This window comes from Perca fluviatilis, chromosome 19 (genome assembly GCF_010015445.1).
Source record: "Perca fluviatilis chromosome 19, GENO_Pfluv_1.0, whole genome shotgun sequence".
NCBI lineage: Eukaryota > Metazoa > Chordata > Actinopteri > Perciformes > Percidae > Perca > Perca fluviatilis.
The window spans coordinates 20,963,076-20,987,678 of record NC_053130.1 but is presented as its reverse complement, the minus strand read 5'-3'; the positions used below and the strand labels follow the sequence as shown (position 1 = coordinate 20,987,678).

Below are 24,603 nucleotides of genomic sequence, written 5' to 3'. Positions count from 1 at the left end.
TCATTGCCAATAATAAAGCCCATCTCTATAGTAGGCATATTCTACAACAACATCAATCCCCATAGAATGTTGTTGTCACTGAAAACTAAATGTTATAGGGTCCCTGTTAATGCTATTGTACTGGTGTATCCTTCAATTCATTGAGCAGATGAGATGGATATTGGAAGATATTTCAGCAGAGAGAAAGAGAAGCAGGAGATTGGCAGAGCAGTTGATTCTGAGGGAGCCGGCGTGATTGAGGTCAGTAGTGGGCTATAGGTTTAAGGATTGTTTTGTAACAGTAAGCATTTGTTAGCAGGCCTAGGTACCGTATTTTCTGGACTATAAGTCACACTTTTTTTCCTACTTTGGCTGGTCCTGCGACTTATAGTCAGGTGTGACTTATATATCAAAATATATATAATTGAACATGTTTTGAAATGTTAATTCATACTGAAAACATTACCGTCTACAGCTGGGAGAGGGCGCTCTAGGCTTGTGACAACTAGAATGCTGCTACTAAAGACAACTGAGAAAGAAAAGAGATTACAAACTGCAGGTAGTAAAATATGCAGCCCGAAAACGGTAATCGAGCAGCAGAAAGAAAGTTTGAAATGAGGGAGAAACTTGTGAGGGACTGGCGAAAAGGTGACTCTTACTGCAATGAAGAAAACAAAGAAAGCTAATCGGCTAATCGCGGGCTGAGAGCAAGACGGCCAGAGCTGGAGGAACGAGTCGGGAGGGGCTCGTCAACGGTGCAGTTACGTCTCCACGCCTTTTAATACATCCATGCTCCACGCCCTGGTAGCTAGTTGTTCTGTGTGCTATTATATAGTTCAATAACTGTTAATGTGTTACGTTAACATACTGGACACCTACCGTATTCAGCCTGTTGTTCTGTGTGCTATTGTGTAGTTGACAGATGGATTTATTTATTCTAAATAAATGCGACTTATAGTCCGGTGCGACTTATATATGTTTTTTTTCCTCTTCATGACGCATTTTTTGACTGATGCGACTTATACTCCGGAGCGACTTATAGTCCGGAAAATACGGTACTATGCATAGCCTAAACTAAATTATTTAATTATATTTATTATATATGCTAGCTATATTCTAACCAATTTAACTTTCTTCATTCATTGGCTGTGAGAAATTAAATAAATATGTAGATGTTGCCTAAATGTAGGCTAGGCTAAAGATGAGCACATGCCCACAGATACACATGTGAAAATAAAATGAAAGCAATCCTACATACAGTACATACAGTATACAGTAATCATTACTCCAAATCTTGTATTCCTTCCGCCATCAGGTTATTGTATTTAGACAGTAGCAACTTTAAATAGGATCCGTATTAATATCTTACATGATAAAGTATGCAGTGATGCCTATTATGCCTATTTTTTTATTTTTCTTGTACTGCTATTTGTCATATTTGTTTAACTTACCAACTTATTAGCTGTCTGGCCTCTGTCAGTTTTTGGACATTTTGGATGTTGTTTCATGTAAACAATTTGCATTTCGAAGTCATGAATTTAGCATCAGGGTTTTTTTTTATCTTAAAGGGTAATACGGAAGGAACAGAGTAGAAATGGAAGAAGAGGATATGTCTGTCACTTTTTACTTTTTAACATATTGGTTTCTTGACTGGTTGTTGACATAAGTGTAGCTCTAATACAGTAACAAAAGATGTGAGTGCAAAGATTTTGCAAATTCAAGTTACAAATACCCTGGGGGCTAAGCCCCCCATGTCTTTCAATCCTAGTGACGTCCCTGCCTACATGTACGGGAATATTAGTGGAATACTTACTTTCATTAGCCATGTAAACAGCTAGTTCGGAATATCGTCTTTTTCCACCTTTACTACATTTAGCAGGTAAAAGAGAGGAAGATCAAGTTTAGCAAATATGGATTGCACAATTATTTACAGTCAATCAGAGTCATCATGTGGCATGTTGTCAATATGTCAATGTCACAGCAGGTTGTGCAGCAGAGTCCCATTTGACTAACTCTAAATCTGTGGTCACAGTTGGAGCTCTCACACATCAACATTTTACTCCACAGGTAGATGACATAATAGGTTTGTCATTAAGCCAATAATGATAGAAAGCTAGTAGAGTACTTTGACTCACCTGGAACTAAAGAAATGATCTCTCCAAGCAGTTTTGTCACATAATTATGTTGACGATATTCTTTGGTCTTTTTGTCTGCCTCTGCACATGCTGTTACTGTATTAGTTTTGTATTCACTGATACAATAATTAATATAAATATCTATCATTTGTTTCTACCTACAGAACACTCCACTGCTTCTTTCATTGGGAACATGTCTTTTAATTCCTCCTTCGTTTCTTACTGCAGGTTTTGATTACAGTGTCCATCAGCATCTCAATTTGCAATTCACTGAACTGAAAATCTAATTTTCTCTTCATTTAAATGACTTCTGACTGTGAAATCATTCACAGAATGTCAACAGAAGCAATCAAAAGTTTTTAAATAGTTAAGTACAAGCACGCTTTAGGGATGTTTTACATTCTTGCCACAGTTCTCTCGGATGTCATGTTTGATAGCCTGAGTTTACGAAAGAAGGGAATATTCACAGTGTCAGTGTATCACCCAGCAGTGTACTTTGGCAGATAGTCTGTCTTCTAGTCAACACTTTAATTAGTATTGTGTTGTGGAGAAACAACAGCTTCTTATTTCCTGTCAACATGCCCCTCTGGGCTACCCATTAATAAAAACCACCTCAAAGATTAGGCTCTCACCACTGCACTGCAATGAGTTCCAGATGAGATTGTGATTACAGCAGAGATTACAATGAAGTCAACGAAATGTGTGTAATGCTAGTGCTAAACTTTGATCTGACCGTCTACTGTTCACTGACACAAAAATAATGTTTAAAACCTTTTGCAATGGACAAAAGCACAAGAAGTGCTCACCCCCAACTGAGTGTATTGTTGTATTGAGGTCACACTATAGCTCTGTCACACCATATGAACATCAGCATGGTCTTATGAAGCAATGCGACATATGTCAGCCACTGCTGCTCCTCCATACTACTGCCATTGTGGCAGCATGAAGCTACATCACATAATAAGCAAGTGACATGCCTCCTCACAGCTGTATTCTATGTTTTACCATCAGTCAAGTCAACTATCTGAGGCCTGTACTACGAAGCAGGATTTGGCATTAACGAGGTCACTTCAAGTTCAACCCAGGGTTTTGTGTATCACGCCCGGGTATGTATTACCGGGTTAAGTGCTGTGGTAACTTACGCTGAACACCTTACCTGCTCGGGAGCAGGCTATGTTGGAGATTAGAGATCAACCGGTGTAAAAGCACCGCCTACTGACCAATCAATACTAGGGCTGGGGATAAACGATTATTTATTAAGTGATTAATCGGGCGATTATTTTATCGATTAGTAGACTAATCTAACGACTAATTGGACGATTAATATAACGATTATTTTTCTCTGTTCGATTAATAAAAACCATAATGAATCTCAATACCAAAAAATTCTTGATAATATACTTTATTAAACAGTTTTGCACAGCAAAACATCTGCTTTACAAGAAAATAAATAAAATAATTTTACTGTTATACAAAATGAAAGGCCAGCCTGTTTAAGCTGGCCAACGTTAGTCTAATGTTATGTATTGGACTCTTAAACGACCACTTCATGAGTTAACGCTAACTAAAGTTAAGTTGTGACTCGTGAGTTAGCCAACGTTAGACAGATAACGTTAAAAGCTACTGCAATCTGCTTGCTACCGTTAGCTAGATCTAGCAGCTGTGCACTTTGGTGGTGCTAGGCTAACCAACGCATCTTAGCTCTCTGTGCAGTTTGTTCGTGCTAGGTTAGTAGCTAACGTTCACGTTAGTTAACGTTTGCTACTATAGAGAGCTGTGTTCTGCAGCCGTAAGCTAGCTACCATTCAAGCCAACATTAGATGATAACTAATGTTAGCTAAACACAGCTGTCTAGGCGCCAGTAGCTAGCTAACGTTAACGTTAGCTACTAACCTAGCACGAACAAACTGCACGGAGAGCTAAGATAGTTAGCTTGCACCACCAAGGGGATAAGCTTTGCTTCAGAACTCGAACCTCCTATGGCGCCATTTTCATGCTACAAAACGATCACCTGCCGTTAGCATTCCACTGACTGCCATTCATTTTGACGTCACTTTGACAGCGAATAACTTTACATCTGAAGCGTTTAAAGACTATTTGTCCATTGTTTATTTCTAAAGAAACACAACAATGTATAAAAGGCTCCATTACCTTGTACCTCACATTATGGCTCCGTAGCAGAAGTGTTTGTAAAAATAGGCTAACGATTGTGTCACATAGTAGAGGAATTACCGTATAGTACAGGAGATGCTCGCAGGCAGTTTCGACTTACATGAGTTGTTTAGGTTTAATTACTAACGTTAACTAGCATTTTAGTTAGCAATAATTAGCCTGTGCATATGTTATCACCTTACATATACCTACGCTCTCCGTCTCTGCAAGATTGGGAATGATTGAGATTTGTCTTGGCACAGCTACCAGAAGACAGCCCTACTTTCATACAGGTTGCTCATGTTACATCTACGTCTTCGAGCTCAGTTGGAGGCTGCGCAGTAACGCTCAGCGCTCACCGGAAAAGTGCTTCTAATATCCTTCACTGGTCTCCGTCCAGAGCAACGGGATTTGTTGGTCCATTCTTATATACTGTCTATGCACCATAGCTCCAGCTACACAACACTCAAGCTACACAACACACTATACAAACATGAAATAAATTTAGCCAACATTAGTACTTATTTGTTATTGTCTCCCTCACGAGTGACAATGGGGTGTCTCCATTTCAGATGCTGCCACATTGCTGTTGTGCTGGTGTGGTATGCCAACTCCATTTGGCAAAGAGCGCAAATAACGACACCTTTACGTTTGGGACTAAATTTGAAGTATCCCCATACCTTCGATGATTTAGGGCGAGCTGTTTTTTAGGACTTTTTCTTTTATTGGGGCTTTTTGCAGGGCTTTGTTGGGAATTCTGTGTGGAGGTTGCTGTTTCGTCCTCCATTCTGCAATTTTTTGGTCTCCCACGTGTGTGTGGCGAGCTGTGGCAAAGCGGCGACGCAAAAATATCACGTTGACGTAATTTCGACGCGTCGCTACAGGCCTAATCAATACTCGATTGATAACAGTGTCACTGTTCTTAGAAGATCAGGTGGAGCTTGTTGCGCGGAGAGAGAGAGAGAGAGAGAGAGAGAGAGAGAGAGAGAGAGAGAGAGAGAGAGAGAGAGAGAGAGAGAGGTGCACTCATAAAAGTTAAAACATTTAGAGAGACAATCCCGTTGACATTCCCTGATGGGTATTCTTTATGAAAGAGCCTATAGCTTTTCAGCCGAGGGAATTACGTATAGGCTTTGTCGGGTTCTTGAGCCGTGTGTTGCCAATGCGCACATCGGTTTGAATTATGTTTTTATATTTTTTATTTGCTCTCACAATCGCTTACCACTGCCAGGTTGCAACTGAAATAATAGGCTAAAGTTAGTTTATGGAAAGCACAAGTGTAATTATGGTCAGATCTTGTGCCTGACTGATGGGGAAGTGATACTGATATTGTGATTTTTTTGCCAGCTTTCCTTCCTGTGTTAGGAAGCAGCGACTGTATTGCATTTTGCCTGTAAAACCGTGTCTGTGTTCTTCATATTTATGTAGAATCATAGTTTGCTCTTCTTATGTAAAATACGCGGCTCTGGTAGATGTTTGCGATTGGTCATGCTGTGCAAACACCGCCTCTTTTATGTGAACGCGCGCGTCGCTGGATTGGGAAACCCTGGGTTGACTGAACTAGTTGTTAAACACCATCGTGACAAAGCTTATGCGGGACCACGGTTGTTAGGTTTGGTGAAGCCGGGTAACTGAAATAAATCCAGGGCATGTTGATCTTCGTAGTACAGGCTTCAGGTTATGTATGTATGTGTGTAAGATAAATTCATGAGAATTCAGTATTTTACCAAGCCAGCTAAACCATGTTAGTGATTCTACACCACTTCCTACAGAGAAAGCACTGCTTGGGAAAAGTTACAGACATGTTACAACATCCACGGTGGGAGGACCTGGTTTCCATGCCAACGGCCTTCACCCACATATGGCCACTGCTGCCTGGCACAGAAACCTATTTAAATTCAGACACTCGATCACTACGAGGAAATTACCGAAAGATAATTAGGCCAGACACTGACCACTTAGATTGAGTTTGATTGGAGAATAAGTGATAGTAGAAGAGGAACAACAAGAGGACATAAAGCCTCATTTAATAGCTCAGGAATGATAAAAATACTGAGGAAGGGTCCATAAGCGTCAAAGTGGATTTAGATCGTATAAGTATAAAACTTCTAATAGATGGCTGATTTCAAACTGGTTTCTTCCTTGAGTAATAGAGGAGCTTGATGAATACCAGTTTAAGACATTATTCTATGTTAAATATAAGGCTGGTGATACCCTATATTATTGATATAATCTAACTTTCTGTCTGTGACACTCAGCCCTAAGCCCATTTATTCTCTCTGAAGATGTAAAGCTTTTAAAATGGCTCACAAATATAGTCATAAATATATTTCAAAAGGACTGGTAATTTACTAAAACAGCTAGGCACTGTAGTTTTTAGTAAATATTAATTAGTATTAAGGATTAATACAAAGTTAGTCCTCTAGCAAATATTGTGCATGTTGGATTGACTCAAAATAAACTACTGTACAGTTACCATGCTCATGCTAATGAAGGAACTTGTCACCCAGTGCAACAATGTGGCTTATTGATAGGTTTTAATAGTTTTGAAACAACAAAGGAGCTCTCTGGCACAGAGTAATAAGATACAATATATCAAGCTTTACATACACAGACGGTATTAGTGGGCTCAATAAATGGTTTTGGTCTTCGTGGGGGATTTGTTGACAATAAGAATAGAGTATCACAAGACTTATCATTTACGATCATTAATTATAGTGCATTGGTTATACATTGCATGTGTAGTAAAGTAAAAAAAATAACATAATTTATTCTTGTTTTTTGTAAGTAAATATTTATTTAAAAAATACCCATTGATAACATGACCTTTTCCTTTGAAAGTGAAAGTGTGTGTGCAGGAGGAAGTGTGTGTGCAAGAGGAATGGCTACTGAAGTTAATACACAGAATCACTTAAGACCGATTCTCTCATATCTGGGGGCACAATGGCTGTACAAAGCTAGGCCAAGCTTTCAATATACACCAAAGCCCAGATATTTTCAAACCCATAGATTTGTTTCACTGAGCTGCATTAAAAGAGGGCCACATCCAGGGCAAAGAGAACATTACTTCCATGTGACTGCAGGCTGTTTACTCCAGTGCCTCATATCCCCTTGGCCTCACTATTGGACTGAGTGTCCCCTTGTATTGATCAAAACCAAACTAAGTGGTCTAATAGTTGCATGCCACCACATAGGACTGGGACAAAACTGTCTGCAGTGCTTCCTGCCTGGTAGTGTGCGTGTGTGTGGGCTTGTGTGTGTGTGCTTATCTGCATGTTAAATCAATTGGACCGTCACAAGTGCCCTATTTTATATGAAAAGACAATTCTAGGAACATGCCTGAAGATTTACAAGAGGCTAAACTGGGGCAATACATTTTTCATGTAAATTCTAAATGCTATTCTGGAATCATTTAACAACAACTTCAGACATTTACGAATCTAGGCCTGCCCCATTAGTCGATTAGTCAACTAATCGGTTGTTTTGGTCTTAGTTAACTATGATTTATTTAGTTGATTAGTAATTCTTTATGCTTTTTTCATGCTGAATGACTTATTGCCAAGAAACCTATCAGCACATCTCTGTTAAACTCAATATGTAAAGTGGTGCTTTTGCTTTTTGTGGAGAAACACAGGGCTAGATTTATCAAGCCGTTTGCTCCTGTTTCCAGGCGCTAATTGGTCACAAAGACGGACGTAACCGATGCGGGCTATTTACAAACAGGGCGCACTTGGGTAAAATCACAGATTGTCTGCCACATGAGCGAGAAGAGACAAGTTGCGCTTTCAATATGCGTTCGTGGGAGGTTCGTGGGGAAAGTGGGAGTTCCACCCGAAAAGGTGGGATGAAAAGCGCAAAGTGCACCTAATTATATATTCCGTGGTATTTACAAAGACTGTCAGTAAGAGCGCGCCTCTATTCTGCGAGGGAAATTCTCCGCCTCTTAAAAGCAGGTCTAAACCAGCCGCAATCGAGTTTCCTCGTAGACACTTTGTCAGTGAACACAACATCATTTAGCGTTACAGATCAAGCAGCCATTAGAGTTACTGGAAGAAATCAAAGATGAAATTGTGGAAGCATAGTGTGCGCTATTACCGAACTCGCATAAACAGACGAAGCGCAAACTGCGCTAGTGTTAGTAAATTAGGCCCTCAGTTTTACAGATCTGTCGAATAAATCAACTAATATATTAGTCGACAACATCGTAAGAATGTTAAGAATTTCTTTAATCAAAGACAGCCCTACCAGACCTGGCAAAAATTGGACGTAATGCATTGCTACTTGGAATACAATCATTTTACCTTCTTCCAAATGTGCTTAAGAAAAATTAGACCCATGTCTTAACTCAGACCACATAATGGATACCAAGCCTGGGGCCCAGACGTACTATTCTCAGGGTACAAAGACACAAGAATGAGCATTGACTCAGACGCATTAGAAATCAAGTGAGAGGGGCACGTCTTTGCCTCTTGGGCATAGACAATGGAGACTAGACCCACACAACCTCCATTGTTGATACAATATTGACATGGCACTAATAGCTCAGGCTATAACACTGAGTGGAGGAGCAATCAGGCAAGGCAAAAATTGCGTGAAGGCCAGGCATACCCCTCGTTGTAGCCTCGACACGACCCACTTTAGCTCAACAGCAAACACCATTCTGTTTGTCTCTGTACATTACACTCAGATGCTGGTCCACTGCAGGCAAACTCCCTCAGGAGGTCTAGACTGGAGTTTAAGTCTCACAAACACACACACACACAAACCAAGCCAGCTTCTGAATGAAAATTAGAACACATTTTCAAACCACAGAGGACATTACAGAGAAGACAAAATGCAATATGGTAATATCAACTCATACTCAGAAGATGAAGAAGCCAGTGGTAATGTTCTGCTTTTAACTGAATAGCAGCATCGGTTTGTGGTTGAACAACAGTACTGATGACTTCACACACAGATGCATGCAGTCTGTGTCTCCTTTCTGGGTCACTATTGAAAATGGGTTCTACATGTCATGTCATTCCTACTGGCATCAAAAACAGCTTGTAGTGATGAGACCAATCGCATCCTTAACCACATTCACAACCATCATATTTCACCTCACATGCATGATGATCTGAGAGAGAATTACCTTAGCCAGCGTGGCTTTTTATTTATTTTTTCCTCCCCTTGTTTAACTGACGGTAGGTATCCAGTGGGTACATAATTGGTTCTAAAAACTTTAAGACACAGTGTCCACAGTTCATTCAAAAAAAGTACTGGCACATCACTGGGATGAAGTTTTTGAGAGAAGATCTAAAGATTGTTAGTATGTCATCATCCCGCCAATCATTCTGAACCGAAAGGTACAGTGCTGTTCTGAAAAGATGAAATACTTTATTATAACACATTCACAGCACAGCCAAGAAATGGTGGATTGCTCTGAAGAAATGAAACCCAGTGCAGAGTCTATGAGGACACATGCAACACATACATGCAATGCGTATTGTACAGTGTTGAGGAAAGGTAGAAGTATTTGCAAAAAGCAATAGTATGCACTGAAAGTGCAAAACACATGGGAGGGGAGGAGATATTAAGATTCTCCAACAAAGGGTAAGCCACATTATGTACTGATTGGCAACAAAATACATGATGTCATTCTCTAATTTACTAAAGATACTCTTCTGATTTTGGAAGTTAAGATGCATTGATAAGAAATATATCACTGATGTCTTCCTCTCTCTTATACTGTATGCCAGTCTGCACCACCATAGGACAAACCAGTTAGAAAGCCATGTGTGTTTGGCTATAACTTGCAATACATTTGCCACGCTACTGTATGTTTAATTTCCCAAACTCTTGTCTTTACTTGTTTAAAAAATGATGCCAAGTCCTATTTCTTTATGTGCAGCTACTAACCTCAGAATGTTTTCAGCTCAAAATCACATTTTACAAAACCTACTGTATTTTATGAGTAAAGGCCTGAGAGCTGGCATCTGTCTTTGATTGCTTCAATTATAAAATAGCTAAGTGTAATAATAATTAAAGCTGTGTTAACAAATGCATTACATTAATGTAACTGCAAGTCACATACTGTTTTTAAAGATTCTGAAGTTTATAAATAATAAAAGTGAATTTACAGTGCAACTGCACACATGTATCAAAACACAGTATTCGGCTTACATTGATTTACATGAGCTGAAAGATGAGATGGTATTGTACTATCAGACATAATATTAGTTCCCTTCTGATTTGTGACTGACGGCTGTACAATGCATTCCGGTTGTGAATGTTATGAGGCCAGAGGCTGAGAAATTGAGTTTTTCTCCTTGTGAGAAGGCAGCCTACCCACTAGAGAATATATGTGAAATTGCAGTTAGCTCCCCATGTAAGTTGCTTTCTCAGAGACCCATTGCTCTGTTATAAATTTGCCTGCATTTTAGCTTATGCAAATATAGCTGGTAAAAAGTGATATTTTTCTCAGAGACACTTCTCTCGTTTCTTTGCCGCTCTCCCTTCTCTTCTATTCCCATGACAATCCATCAAAACAGATAAAACCCCACCATCTCCAGCTTCATTTTTCCTACTCATAGAATTTCCTTGGCAGAGTGAGGATGTCTTTCATCACTATTCTGAGGACTACTTTGGTTCATCCGTAGTGAAAGTGATTTCTTGGAAAGTATGTTTTAATTTTGTGGTCACATATTGCATCTCTTGGGCCTGCCAACTGATTTGTCCTATTGTTTTGTCAGGTCAGTAAGAATAATGAGACAAGCTGCAGTAACTAGACACAGCAGGTAGAGCACTTTTGCTCAGAAATAATATATGCGTACATGTCCTTTGTGCAGCTCCGCTCCCAGTGCTGTAAATGAGCTGCATGGGCTTGCTCAGGATGAATATGTATGATAGGAAGGAAGAATACAATTTTTTTCCAAACTGCATTTCTCCTCCCTTTAACGTGCAAAGAAGGTTCACAAGGAGTGCGCCATCAAAAATATCTCTCAACACCTCCAGCACAGCCCTACTCTTCTGTTGATCCAAACATGGTCTGAGAAATGAAAGGGAGAGTAAAACGAGCACAGGAGGGCTAGGATCAAGACGAGCTACACTCGAGCTCACATCTCATAGACAGAAGAATCCTTTTACCGTTATCATAGTGAGCAGATATGTCCAGTGCATGAGGCTGCACAGGAATCTATTAACACTTTCTGTTGATAACAAAAGATGGTCTTATCAAGCTGGTAGAAAAGACTCAGAATGCATTAACATGTATGGTGCTTTCTCCTCTGCTTTTGTGTCATCTCCAGAGTGCCCACTCTGTTCTTTTTCTCCTTAATGCAGTTCAGCACTTTGCCCATTCACCCCTTACTGCGTGAACCACTGCAGAAGAAAATAATAACCAAACAAAATCCCCTATTCATGTTTTGCATAAGGAAGTAGCCCAAGAGCAGACATTACCCTTGTTCTCTCAAAAGATAAACATTAATGAGCACAGCGTCCCTTAAATAAAATGCCTATAACTGTCTTTAACAGAGATTATTATCACAGAACTTTTAAATCTGTATAGTGTGTATGTGGATTTAATTGGTAGCATACATTCTGGTAAATTTGTAATAAATAATAAGTGAATTTCTGGTTAGTGTACACTCTAAAATTGACATGTTGTTGATGTTTTATTCAGCAAAACACAATGTTTGTTGCTCCCTCTAGTGGCACATCTTTCAAACTTTAATGAGCTTTCACTGAACTGTAAGCCAGATGTAAACGTTTCTGCCCTACAGAGTCGCAACAGTTCTCAAAACCCTCAGTGAGGACACTATATATATATACACACACACACACACACACACACACACACACACACACACACACACACACACACACACACACACACACACACACACACACACACACACACAGAGTGTATATACTAATGAGTTGTGTCGGGATGCATTCTAATTGACCAAGTTAAAATACACATCAAAGTTTTACCTAAGCCTTAGTTCAATTTGAGAGTTTACAAAGCAAACTTCTTGCTTGGCAAGGACACAAATATAGCACACAGACAGGAAACAATAATGAGCTGGAACAGAAATGCTGTGTGAAAGCATAGGATAAAAATGGCCCTGCTGTTGATGGTAACACTCACCTTTAAATATCTGACACCAAGATTTTCCTGGATGCCTTTAATTAGCTTAACAGATGCAATGAATTATGCATCTAATGCTTTGAGATGCGTATAAGGCAAGTTATTTTGTGTGATTTGTTTAGACTTCAATAAAATGAAAAGACCAATTATCTAATAGTATGGAGGGGGCACAGAAAGTATATTAAAAGTTATGGTTTCTATTAGAGTGCGGATTGGGCCACATTTTTCTGTCCGAGCCCAGCCCGCGTCCGACAGAGCAGTAACCGAACACGGCCCGAGCCCAACAGGCATTAAGATATTTATGTCCGAGCCCGACCCCTATACATTTCAAATTTTGTTTTTTTCTCATACACACATGTACGTTTGTTTTGTGTGGAAAGCCCGCTTTTATTAAGCAACTGTAGTAAGGCATTCGGAAATGTCAACAGACGAGCACATCAGCGCACACGGGGCAACAAGCACACATTAACACAGGCACGCACCTATATATTTTTTTATTTAAAATGTTCAATGCCTTATGAATGTGACTGAGCCCGACCTGAACCCGAACATTATTTCTAAATTTCTGTCCGACCCGGCCCGGCCCTTCAGCTACCGTCGGGTCCCGACGGGCTCGGTTCGGGTATCCATCCTCTAGTTTCTATGTACTTGTCAGACTCATTTAAAATAAACAAAAACTATTCAGACCAGAAAGTGGAATCCTACCATCATTACACAGCGGACCTCCAAATGTCGTCATGCTGCAGTCGCAGCTGAAGCCCTCCCACTGCTGAAGACACACACCCTGGTTGGCACACGAGTCCTCTTGGCACGTAGTGCTGGGGCCTGAATATGGAGACAAATAGCAACTTGGTAAGCAGACTATTCTAATAGCCGGCAACTCAGTCTGCAGATCGACTCTGCAGTGAAATTAAATGTCACGCAGAACATACATACAATAGGCTTCTGCAAATGGAAGCATACACAGAACAAACGCTATGCAAACACTAACTGTGCATGTAGCCATATTTTGTATTCTTTCTATACAAATGTCTAGCCAACTGCCTACCGAAAACCCTCAATAAACTAAACTGTAAGCGGACACACAAAAAAAAAAACTTCACACGTGTGCAAAAACAGCATTAAAAAAAACATCTGAGGTATTTAAATAACTTCAATGGTTGGATTAAACCGTCTTAAGTGATTTTCATATTTTATTTTACATTTGTATTTAAGAAAAGCAGAGTACAGAATATTAAATTGAACAGTATGCATTAGGTTACAGCCCCCATTTTACATCTGGCTTTCGTAAAGTAGCGTGTATTTAAACTGTCTGGATCGGATGTAGCTATATTCTTTTTTACACTACAGAGCAAAATGTGTCTACAGTATACAGTACAAACAGTAATCCAGTTCATCCTTTCTTCTCCAAACTGTCACGCGTCCCTGACCACCTGTGTCCCTGACCATTAGAGCAATCAGAGAACGTATGTTATTACCAGCTGTGAATGGAGTCAGAGGACAATGATACTCCGTTCATAATCAGTCGGGGCCTGAGTTATCCATGTGCTTTTAAATAGTGATGTAATAGTGCTCTCAGATGTGTTTAATCTCCCTGCAAGTGCATGGACTATTTCAATCAGCAAGTCAGGCGTTCTGTCAGTCTGAGCTAATGTGCAGTAAGAATACAGCTGTTTGAGTGACAGTGATGCTGAGTTAGTTAAGTTCATGGAGAAATGTTAGTGGAATGGAACGGGTTTATATGGATGAATGTTATATATTTTTATTTTATTTTTATATATTATTTTTAAGTATGTAAAATATTTTAGTTATGGAGTTATTTGGTTTTTGGTGTATTTACTTAACAATTCTGGCCACCTTTAGTTGACAAATATTATCTGTATTTTTGAACTACTAACTACTATTTATGACACTTGATCATATAATCTGAATAATGACTGTTGTAGAATTGACATCTTAACACCCCCCTTACAGTATTTTTTGACAGTTTAGTCCTTACAATGATGAATTGCTTATTTATTCTATAGTGTATTTATTTTGTCTTGCGAGATTTTAAAATGAGCTGTTCGGCTGTTGAATACAGACATACATTACATACAATCTCATCCTTAAATATTCTCTTTTCTGTGTAGCCACAGTAACTGCTGCTCAGAGTCAGAGTAGCTATGGTAACAGCTTAATAGTTTAAGTGTTTGCTGCAGCCCACTCAAGACTAAAAAAATGCAAAAAAGGAAAATGTTATTTTTGCCTTTAAAAAAGTTTTTCTAAAATACATTTGAATACATGTCAATTTAAAGAGCATCTGACTGTACATTTGATATAATTGTGACTCCACTGCTTACAAAGTCTTCCATTACTAGTATAATGTACCCAATGTTTCACAAATGTAATAGGGCCTAATGACACTTGCTTGGCTCCGGAGTCAAGTAATCAATGATACAACAGATGCTTAATGGCATACTTATACATCTGTCTAATGAAAATAAGAATTTAAAATAAATAAGACACAGACACACTTTTTTTTTCAATGATTTCCTAAGTATATGTAAGGCATGAAGCAGAGAATAATTTAATTTTAAATGTATGGTAATTCAAAATTCAGTAACAATATGTATATGTAGTTATATTGCAATTTATTTATTCAAATGCATCTGAGTTGGCTTAAATTACTGGCCACTGGTGCTGTTTGTTTTGCAGCATACTTTAAACTGTTAAATCCTAAAAGACTGAAGCCAGCTGCTCGATATAGATCCTACTCACAATGTGGTGATATAGTGCCAGAGACTATAACGGGAGTATGACATTGGCAAACATGGGACGTATAACAAGGATTCATTTCATGTAAAACATGCAGGGGGAAACAGTGTTATTAAGACTATTATACCTAGACTAGACATGCAAAAGTGTTTCTTATAATGCATTAAAATAAATGTCAACAAAAACAATTGCATAACCACGGCAAAAGCCAAAGTTATGTCCAATAAAGACAACACACAATATGTGAGTGCAATTCAAAATGTGAACCGCATAGACATTGATACAAGATGGTATTGATACTTGTATTCCTTTGGGACTGAAGCCCATTCAGTATGGCAGGTGGATGAATTCAAATTAGGTAGATATCTTGTTCAGGGAGTGAAAAGTGTGAAGGTAGAGACTGTGGAGAGGAGAGGAGGGAAGGGGGGGGGGAGGAGCAGAGGTATTTCAGATGCAAAGGGAGAAAGGACATCAGACTCTGTGTCAAACAGACAAAGCTATCTACCTTGCAAGTCAGCTTTCATCAATGCAACTTTTGTCAGCAAATAATAGGAAAGGAAAAGGCAAAGTATACCAGCTGTTAGTAAAGCACCAAGACGTCAGAGATGGAGTAACAGAAACACAGACCGTTGAAGCAGGAGAAACAGTGTGAGCAATGAGGCCGATGTCGGTTCTCAGAAAGAGCCAGAGGGGGGAAATTGTATTGTATAATGGAGACCAGATTAAGCCAAACTGTTCGCATTATAAAGAAAAAACATGCATTTGTAAAGTCTTTATTAGCAGATAGGATTTGTCCATTATGTTCAGTAAAATATATAGAAAACTGCATATTTCCTCTCATGCATATTCAGAAATGGACCGTGGTGTAGTGAAATACTGCAACTATATGCTACCTTCTGACTCCTTCAGTACAATTCAATAAATGTGTTATCATAGAAGCCTTTTTCCATTGAGAGCGATCGTTGATACTGTGCGGCACAAAACGAACAGACACGAACAGGGCGCTGAATTTGATTACATTCGTAATGTCGGAACATGAAAAGATCAGAAGTTGCGTACTCAATAGGAAAAAGTGGATGAATTGTGAAATTAAACTAAGTGAGTGAGGTTGAAAAATAAATCAAATATTGTCTCTGGATGTGGTGCACACATTAGACTGGGCAAATGATATTCATGCATGCAACAAAGGCTTCATACATAATTCAAAAGGATTGCTTCTGGCAAACTCTCAGATCCAGCAAGCATGCATAGAGCAAAACAGAATGGGGATAAAATGGGAAATAACACTGGCAGTACAAATATGGCAGCGAGAATAATCAGATTATGGCTAAGTGAAACAGAAATGATTGCCTGTGGAGGAGTGTCAGAGCTTGATGCATTCTAACAGAATACTAACACACTTTTTGGATGTTAAATGATGTGCCACAGGTTGGCAGTATGGGTGTGCTTCACAGTGTATGTGTGTCCTTGTTGGACGAGAATGACAGAACTGAGCAACAATACAGCGCTGCATGGTGTCGCAATTACCCTTCAGGATAGGTTTGTGATAATGAGGGGGAACCAGAGTAATTCAGAGATGATACCAGTAAAAATCACATTTAAATGTCTCTTTTTAAGCATTGATCAATAATCAAACCAATCATATCCAAACCTGGGCTTCAGTTAGAACAGGTAGTAAACTCCACAGACAAGAAAAGTTTGAAAGTAGCATATCACTGACAATAGAGTTTTGCTTCCTCACCTTCACATCCTCTCTCTATCTGTCCCACACAGTCCAGAGCATCTGACATCAAGTCTGGGAGCCGCCCGTTCAGATCCACTGATGCCAGGCAGCCTTGAAAACCCTCCTTGGCATGCACCAGTTTGGGCAGCTCCTTGAACATCTCCTTAGCCACACCACCAATATAAAGGTTACCTGTGCAGAAATATGACAACACTGACCCCTAGTGGAAACCAAACATTGTACCAAGCTTAGCATAACATGTAAAGTAACAAGCATTTAAAGGTAAAATTAAAAGCACTTTAGATAGCATTGTAAATGGGATCGCTGACTAAAGACCAAAAAACTCTAATTAATGATAGGAGTTGTTTGAATAAGTATTTTATCAATGTGAAAGAGGAGGTTAATTATCAGTCAATCAAAACCTTTCTAATTTTGTGAAATTATATTTCATTGTACAATAATACAATACTTTTTGTTCATGTCCAAGCCAGAAATTTGTCAGCCGCTTTGTACCATTTCATGAACAAGTTTTAATAACAATAATTACAAAATTCTTCAAGGTAGCACACTAATTATGCTAAATATCCTTTTAGTTAGTGTGTTTTTATCTTTGTTTATCTTATTAACTGATAATTCTTTCAAACAACTTTCATAAAATGTTGGTTTGCTAAACACAAATGGTTTTTCCTCCCTGCTCCACACATAGTGTGTAGTGTTGTCTACTCAAAAGAAGAGATTTTTTTTCCTCAAAGATACCTCGGTGGCGGTAATGAGTGAGGGCCAAGCATTGCCTTTTCCCTCCACCCCTGCAGAGTTTATCCAGCTGGTGCAACCTTTTAATCACAAGCCTGCTTCTCTCACCTCTAGGCTACTGCTGCCCCGATTTAATTAAATATAAAAATAAAAATGTATATAAATTCACTATGCCTACGCACCTTTCAGGTCCAGGTTTTTGGCTCCTGTGGTCGTCTGTGTGGTGATCTTGGTATCAATCTTGACAGTGTGGAGGTTGTTGGCGTCCCTGGAGATTACGACATTGTGCCAGTGGTTGTCGTTCAGGGGCTTGTTTGAGTTGCCTTTGATCAAGTGGGCTCCATTTCCCAGGTCAGACACATAGTGCAGGTAACTGGAACCAGATATTTAACAACATGAGTAGATGTAACCATGGATGGGAGAGGAAGCACATGAAAGCATGGCATCATGAAAAAGGTTTGTAGGCGTTTCCAAAATCCCAAAATACGCAAACATTTATTCAAGTCCAGTTTATTTACAGAGATTTTGCTCACATATTTGTCATCAAGTGCTTAACAGACAAAATGCATTAGATTATAACAAGAACAATAAAATCAAGCAGTAGAACAATTAGAAAAGTGTAATAAACCTCTGAAAACTGGAGCAAGAGTGTGCATGTTTGTTGCTGTGTGCCTGTGCGTTCAAATATGCAGACATGACAGTATCAGAAAGTGCAGTTGTCTAAAAAGGAGCTAATTAATTGGCAGGTTGCAGCATAAACAAAAGGTTGTAGGCTGTGCTGAACAAATTGGTCTTAAATTCTTTGGTTAAAGGCAATTTATGATTTATGTGCTCATTTTTATTATAATGTATGACTTTAATGTTTAGCACATTGAATAATTCCATAACTTCAGGCATTACTTAAAAGAAGGTCATTTTATAGCTGCATTTGAGCAATAAGAAATGCACCCTTGTAGTTGATTCCCTTTTATGTTGGATATTTGTTGGGCCGTCGTGAAGATTAAAAAGAACAGTAATAGCCGACAGCTCTTTCAGTAAATATGCTGGCATAGAGGTGATAAGAAAAGAATTTGAATACCCATAGTAATGACATAAAAAGCTGTCAAAAATGATATTCTGTTTAGAAATTGTCTCATACTATGAAGAGCTGCATTATTAAAATCATAATCCATTAATTTGGAGATTCTTACATAAATAAACATCTTGCTACACTAATATAAAACTAATTCAACACAGTGTCGCCGGTCTTTACACCTGGTGGCAGGTAGATCTGCCCTACAAATGAAGTGATGTGTGTGCGATGAGCAGAGCTGTGTAGTTACTCTGGCATGAGCAGCTACCTCATATGAACCAAAAACAAGAGAGCCACCCACGCCAAATCAAACTTAATTTATGAATTCCCCTAAAGAGTACTGGCAACATTGTTGCTTGACATGTTATCTCACAGCAAGACTGAGCAAAACACTACAGCACGATAACTCCTGCACCACAAATGCATTGATTTAAGAAGGAACAAAATATATTGTGATTTGCCACTTTACAGTGTAAAAACAAAAGTCCAGTTAAAGCCCAGATAAAGAACTTGGAGATGTAACAAAAATAAAAGTGACTACACCTACTGTAAATATATGAAATAATAGTTGGTCAAAGTTTGTGCATCCACTTACCCTTTGACCAGCTCCACCACGATGAAGTCATTTCCATCCCCACTGTTAAACAGGATGAGGCCATCGGAGGAGGTGGTTTTAAACTGAAAGAAAAGGTGCATGGAGTAGTAGGCCTGTAAAGTAGTGAGGGTCACATAGCTGGAGCGCGACTTGAAGGTGACCGGGTCAGCAATGATGTTCTTGAAGCCAATCATGGCTTTGAGCTCACAGTAATCAATGTCACCGTTTTTACAGAGGTCTATGTAGGCCATGCCATTGAAGGAGAGGCTCTGGAGGTGGCCAATGAAGTTGGACGGCACCATGGACATGAAGCGCTTCTCTGTCACTATGCCCGTCTCAATGTTATGGAACTCCAGTTGGGTGTGGTCACCTGCCATTTGACCTTTGATCAGCAGAGGGAGGGAGGGAGAGGGGATGTTATTGGGGGTAAACAACAATTGAAGAAACTATGATTTACAACTGAAGGGTCAACTGCAAATCCTCTAAATAATGAAAACAGAACCATACGATGTTAAAGAAATCTAATAATTCCGGAAAGAAATTACATTTCATTTAAGCTGTGTAAGCATAATGCGAGACGCAAATCTCAAAACAAAAGTGTTGTCTTTAAGTTTTGTTTTCTGAGTAAATTGTGAATTTGTCATAAAACATGAAAACACGTTTTCTTGAGGTTGTACATTGGGCAATACAGTGTTGCAATATGTTCTACAGGACAGTACACACTGTATGTCTAAACAACTTTTTCCAACTGCTTCAGGTAAACAAGTCCCACAGTCAATCTACATAGTTTTGATATAATATAAACAGTTCAATTAACTTAAATTTGTACCATTCCACCACAATGACCAAATTCAGCACATTGTGGCGTATTATTGAATTTCGTGGCCATCTTTTATCTATCATTTATCTAAAACCATTCTGTTAAACATTTTTTTTTTGATGATTTTCAAACAGCAACAAAAATCGATATTTTGTCCAAAATGGATATGAGAGCATCACTAATGCACTCCTTCAGAAAGACAAATGAATGAAGGCTCCCCGCAAATGAGCAAAACCTCGAACCTGCCACACCAGTACAGAATAATACATTCCTAGAGCTTGTGTCTTACCTAGAATCTGAGAGCCCAAACAAATGTTACAGCTAGTTTAAGTTTAGGGGAGAAAATTAGGATTCTGTCAGAGGAACGGAGGATGAGAAGTACCTTCCACAGGCTGCAGATCATCTACGGTCAGTTTCAAACTCTTGCCCCTCCTGAACACACGTACTGTGTGCCATTCATTATCGTTCAGATTCTGACCCGCAAAAATAGTCTCTGGACCTTTGCCTGCAGGACAGTCCAAACAGCGGTTAACACACATACATGCATGCAAATCACACACATTAAAGACAGGCTGAGAGATAGAAAGGGGGAGATTGAAAGGAGGACAGACTGGATGAGTTAAGTAGTTTGACAGCGACAGAAAAAAAAAACATTAAGGTAAACATAGTTAATGGTCCATAAAAACATCATTCTGACTTGCATTTGCTGTACTGATCGCACCATTAGATAGGGCATTACATTTCTGAATTTTCACTGAACACCATTTTCTCAAACCAAGAGGAGGGAGGTGGAAATCATGATGTCACATTACTGTTATTACCAACAATATTTACACTAACTGTTTTGCTGTAAATGTATAGTGTCTAAAGAAATAAGGAATAATTGGTTATTTCATTAGGTCTCTTATTTCTTGTAACATTTCTCCTTTCCTATGATGCCACTTGGTGGCAGCATGTAACTACCAAAAGGCCACGACGGAGCAAGGTACTAAACAACTGAACATCACTCTCCATCTTGTTTATCCACGACAGTGCGACCCAGTATTTGAGTTCTCTCATGTCCACCACATGACATGAAATAGTGATAGAGAAATAAATACTTGCATAACGGGAGCAGTGCCCATAGTGGTGAAAAGAACCCCTTAAAAACAAAATGAACAGGCCATTGTCCCTGGAAATCCAGTTATTTAAAAAAACAAACAGGAAATACAGAATGTGATTTTTATCATCACCCTTGAAAATAAATGGGTGTTTTGGAAAAGGAGCAGGTAGCTGCTCATCAGTAACACTATAGAAACGACACACATTCTATTATTTAGTTTATTGCACGCTCGTAAAATCCATAAATAATACAAAATGACAATTCAACTGTTTAACATTTAACTAACAACAATACTTCATATCTCAGAACCATTCCTTCACTGAGTCCTGAAATCAGCATATTAACATTGAATAAAGTGTGTCACAGCTAGCGGGCAGCAATGGAGATGTCACACAGAATCACAGTGCCAAAAACCTCAAATAGAGATAATCTAATTAAGAATCACAGATAATCAGAGTGACTGCACCAAATCTCTGTGATCTCATGAGCAGAAAAAGAAAATCTTTCAGAAGATACACTTCTGCATTTGGAAATCCAACATTGGTCCAATTGGGGGAAAAACATTATTTTTTTCACGCAGCCTCTGTCTTAGAGCATCTTTGAATTGCAATATTGCTCTGATGTTCCCCTGCTGGGCAAAAATAACCAAACAGGCCAATGAAGACAGAATTAAAATCCCCAGGCTCGGCATTCCTTGCCCACTGTGGGGAGTATTTGAGATGGGTGTCATCTTCATTCCCCTGCACCCATTAATGGCTATTTATTTCCTTCTTTCCTGCAAACTTCAAAGCCCCAGTGCACTGTGTATGTAAATATGAGGGTGCCAAAGTACTGGGACACACTCAATCTCTGAGGCACAGTTCTGCTTTGTAAGCACTAAACACCGGGGCAGGATTGAAACCAGACGACTGGCGAGGGATTAAAGAGGAGAGATATGAAATAATGGGATAGAGTTGGACTTGAAAGCATGCTTGGTCTTTGCCTTCCATCATCCTGTCCTTGTTGCTCTCCAAGGAGGAAAGAAAGGAAAGGGGAAAACAGGTCAATCGTATTAAGGAGCACATTCCTGCACAACTTTCACTACTGTAGGGCCTAGGTTTATGCCTGTAGTGTAGTCTGGACCAAACTGCCAGCTGCCGGCTGGACATTAAGGTCCTTTAGTCCAGTGTCTGCCGCGTCTAGCCCTCTCTTGTGCCCTCACTGATGGTGATCTATCTGCAGTGATGGATCTACAGTGATCTCTCCCTGCCTCATTGACTTCAGACCCAAGGGGAGAGTGGAGAAGTGTGGCACAGGGCAGCATGAGAAGATGTGATTATCCAGTCAATCAGCTCTGGCTGGCTGGATGACAGGCCAGATACTGGCGCAGCACTGTGACTCACCCAGGTGGAGGAACCCAGCAGCAGGCCGCTACTGCTGGATTACCGTCAACACAGACAGACATTAAAGCCAGAGAACAAAACAAAAAAAGCTTTAGCAGGCTACACTGCTAGCAGACCTGCTTGTCTAATCAATGCCTTGCTAACTGAAACACCATTGTTGAAGCATGCAGAGGTTAAACAGTGTTGTTCAAACAATTAATGATTACAATCAATACGGTTTCTGGGAATTTGCGTTTACATTTATTTGTTCTATAAACTGAGACTGCTCGTTACTGAACATGTTGAAAGGTTGTTTTGAACACGGCTCAATCTAACTGACGGGTGGCTGTGGTTCAGATGTAGAGTGGGTCACCTCTCAACCACAAGATTGGTAGTTCCTCTGGCCACATGTCAAAGTGTCCCTGAGCAAGACACTGAATCCCAAGTTGCTCCCTGGATGCTGTGTGTAGCTACCTACTTCTCCTAATACGTAGAATGGGTTAAATGCACAGATTTAATTTCACTACATTGTACTGTGGGATTGTATGTGGCCATTAGTAAAAGGTTTTCTTCTTTCTTCTAACTGCCATCACACTACTGAGATTAGAGTTTTATTTTTTGCAATAATGGCATGATGGTGTCATATTAACTACCTGCTGCCTTTAGCATGCTGGAACTTTGGGGGATGTTAGCTTTTAATTTAAAGTTTGTTACAAGGACCGCTGAGCCAACATGTTAGCCTCTTTATCAAACTAATTACATGTAGCCTCGTTATCAAAATAATTCGGTGCAACCATAAAGAACATCGTCATAATTGCTCATTAATTTCAAGCACACTGGGTACTCAAGATTATACTGGTGCAGAAAGGTACAGAAATATAGTATGATAGATATAGATATAGGAAATTATTAAATATATATTTGAGGTTTGAATGTATGAAAGGAACCTTGAATATATTGACTGAAAGTCTTCCATATATTCACACTTTTAGTCAATATATTCAAGGTTCATTCTATATATTTAAACTTCAAATATATACAATACTTTCCTAAATGGCATACCATTATTTTATATATATATATATATATATATATATATATATATATATATATATATATATTTTTTTTATTTCAGCCATTGCTTGTAAGATGGGTTACATTAAAAAATAGTTACATCAGAAAGATATTGCTTTATCACCCCAATCATTTTCTTAAAGTCCCTAATCAAGATTTCTGATGTTGTGAGGGGGATATGTTTTTATCTTCAGGTTGACTCATCTACAGTATAATTGTTCCCTAAATAACAGAAAGAATCAAGCAGTCTGCTCAACACATTCCTTCATTTGTTGCCAAAGATTAGGAATTAAGAAAGCCTATTTTACCTTTCCAAGCATTACAGTAAGGTGAGCACCATTAAACTGTATTACACCAAAGGCTGGGGGAACACTTGGCTGTGAGAGGCTGGAAAGGTTTCTTTATAGCATAGCCAAGCTGAAATCTCTAATATACTATAATTGGATAGAGGGTTTTCAGTCTTCAGTCTTTAATCAGACAACACTTTGATTACTCTTCTAAATGTATACACTGGCAAGATTTGAGCATTTAGCTATATACTGAAATATAATGAACATGTTAAAGAGGTTGCAATTAAATGTTATCAATCATGAAAACAGTGGTCCTTAAATAATAACCACCAATTTGTGCAAGGAGAAAGACCGAGCAAAATGCAATTTGAATCAATATATACATTATAAGTGCTCAGTAATAATAGCATTAGATGTAATTCTTAGGCTTTGCAGGCAGCAGTTATGTACACATCTCACCTCCTATGCATCCTCTCCTTGAATCAACCTCTCATCTATCTTTTCTAACATGCACGCAGGTGTAATATCCATGTAAAAGGATCTCCCGCAGCTCTTTCACACTAAATAAGTCAAAAACAAAAGAATGGAAAGGATCAATTATGAGAGAAAAACTGCCTTGAGATGTTGCCGAAGGTCATGGGGAGAATAATTACATAAAGTTGC

General features: G+C 39.0%; 1 protein-coding gene across 37 annotated transcripts in view; it reads right to left on the bottom strand.

Annotated features, from left to right (window-relative positions):
- Positions 1-24,603, bottom strand: part of LOC120547712 (neurexin-1a) — a 265,714-nt gene that overhangs the window by 117,622 nt on the left and 123,489 nt on the right. For 19 of the 37 annotated variants that reach the window (XM_039783285.1, XM_039783288.1, XM_039783304.1 and 16 more), the window contains 5 exons: positions 20,496-20,618; positions 19,294-19,675; positions 17,809-17,999; positions 16,892-17,065; positions 13,099-13,218 (listed from right to left, as the gene is read on the bottom strand). In XM_039783285.1, coding sequence (XP_039639219.1) covers positions 13,099-13,218; positions 16,892-17,065; positions 17,809-17,999; positions 19,294-19,675; positions 20,496-20,618 — 990 coding nt within the window. Of the gene's footprint in view, positions 1-13,098; positions 13,219-15,655; positions 15,683-16,891; positions 17,066-17,808; positions 18,000-19,293; positions 19,676-20,495; positions 20,619-24,603 lie in introns of all 37 variants that reach the window. The other 18 variants (XM_039783274.1, XM_039783276.1, XM_039783275.1 and 15 more) reach the window with 1 other exon arrangement.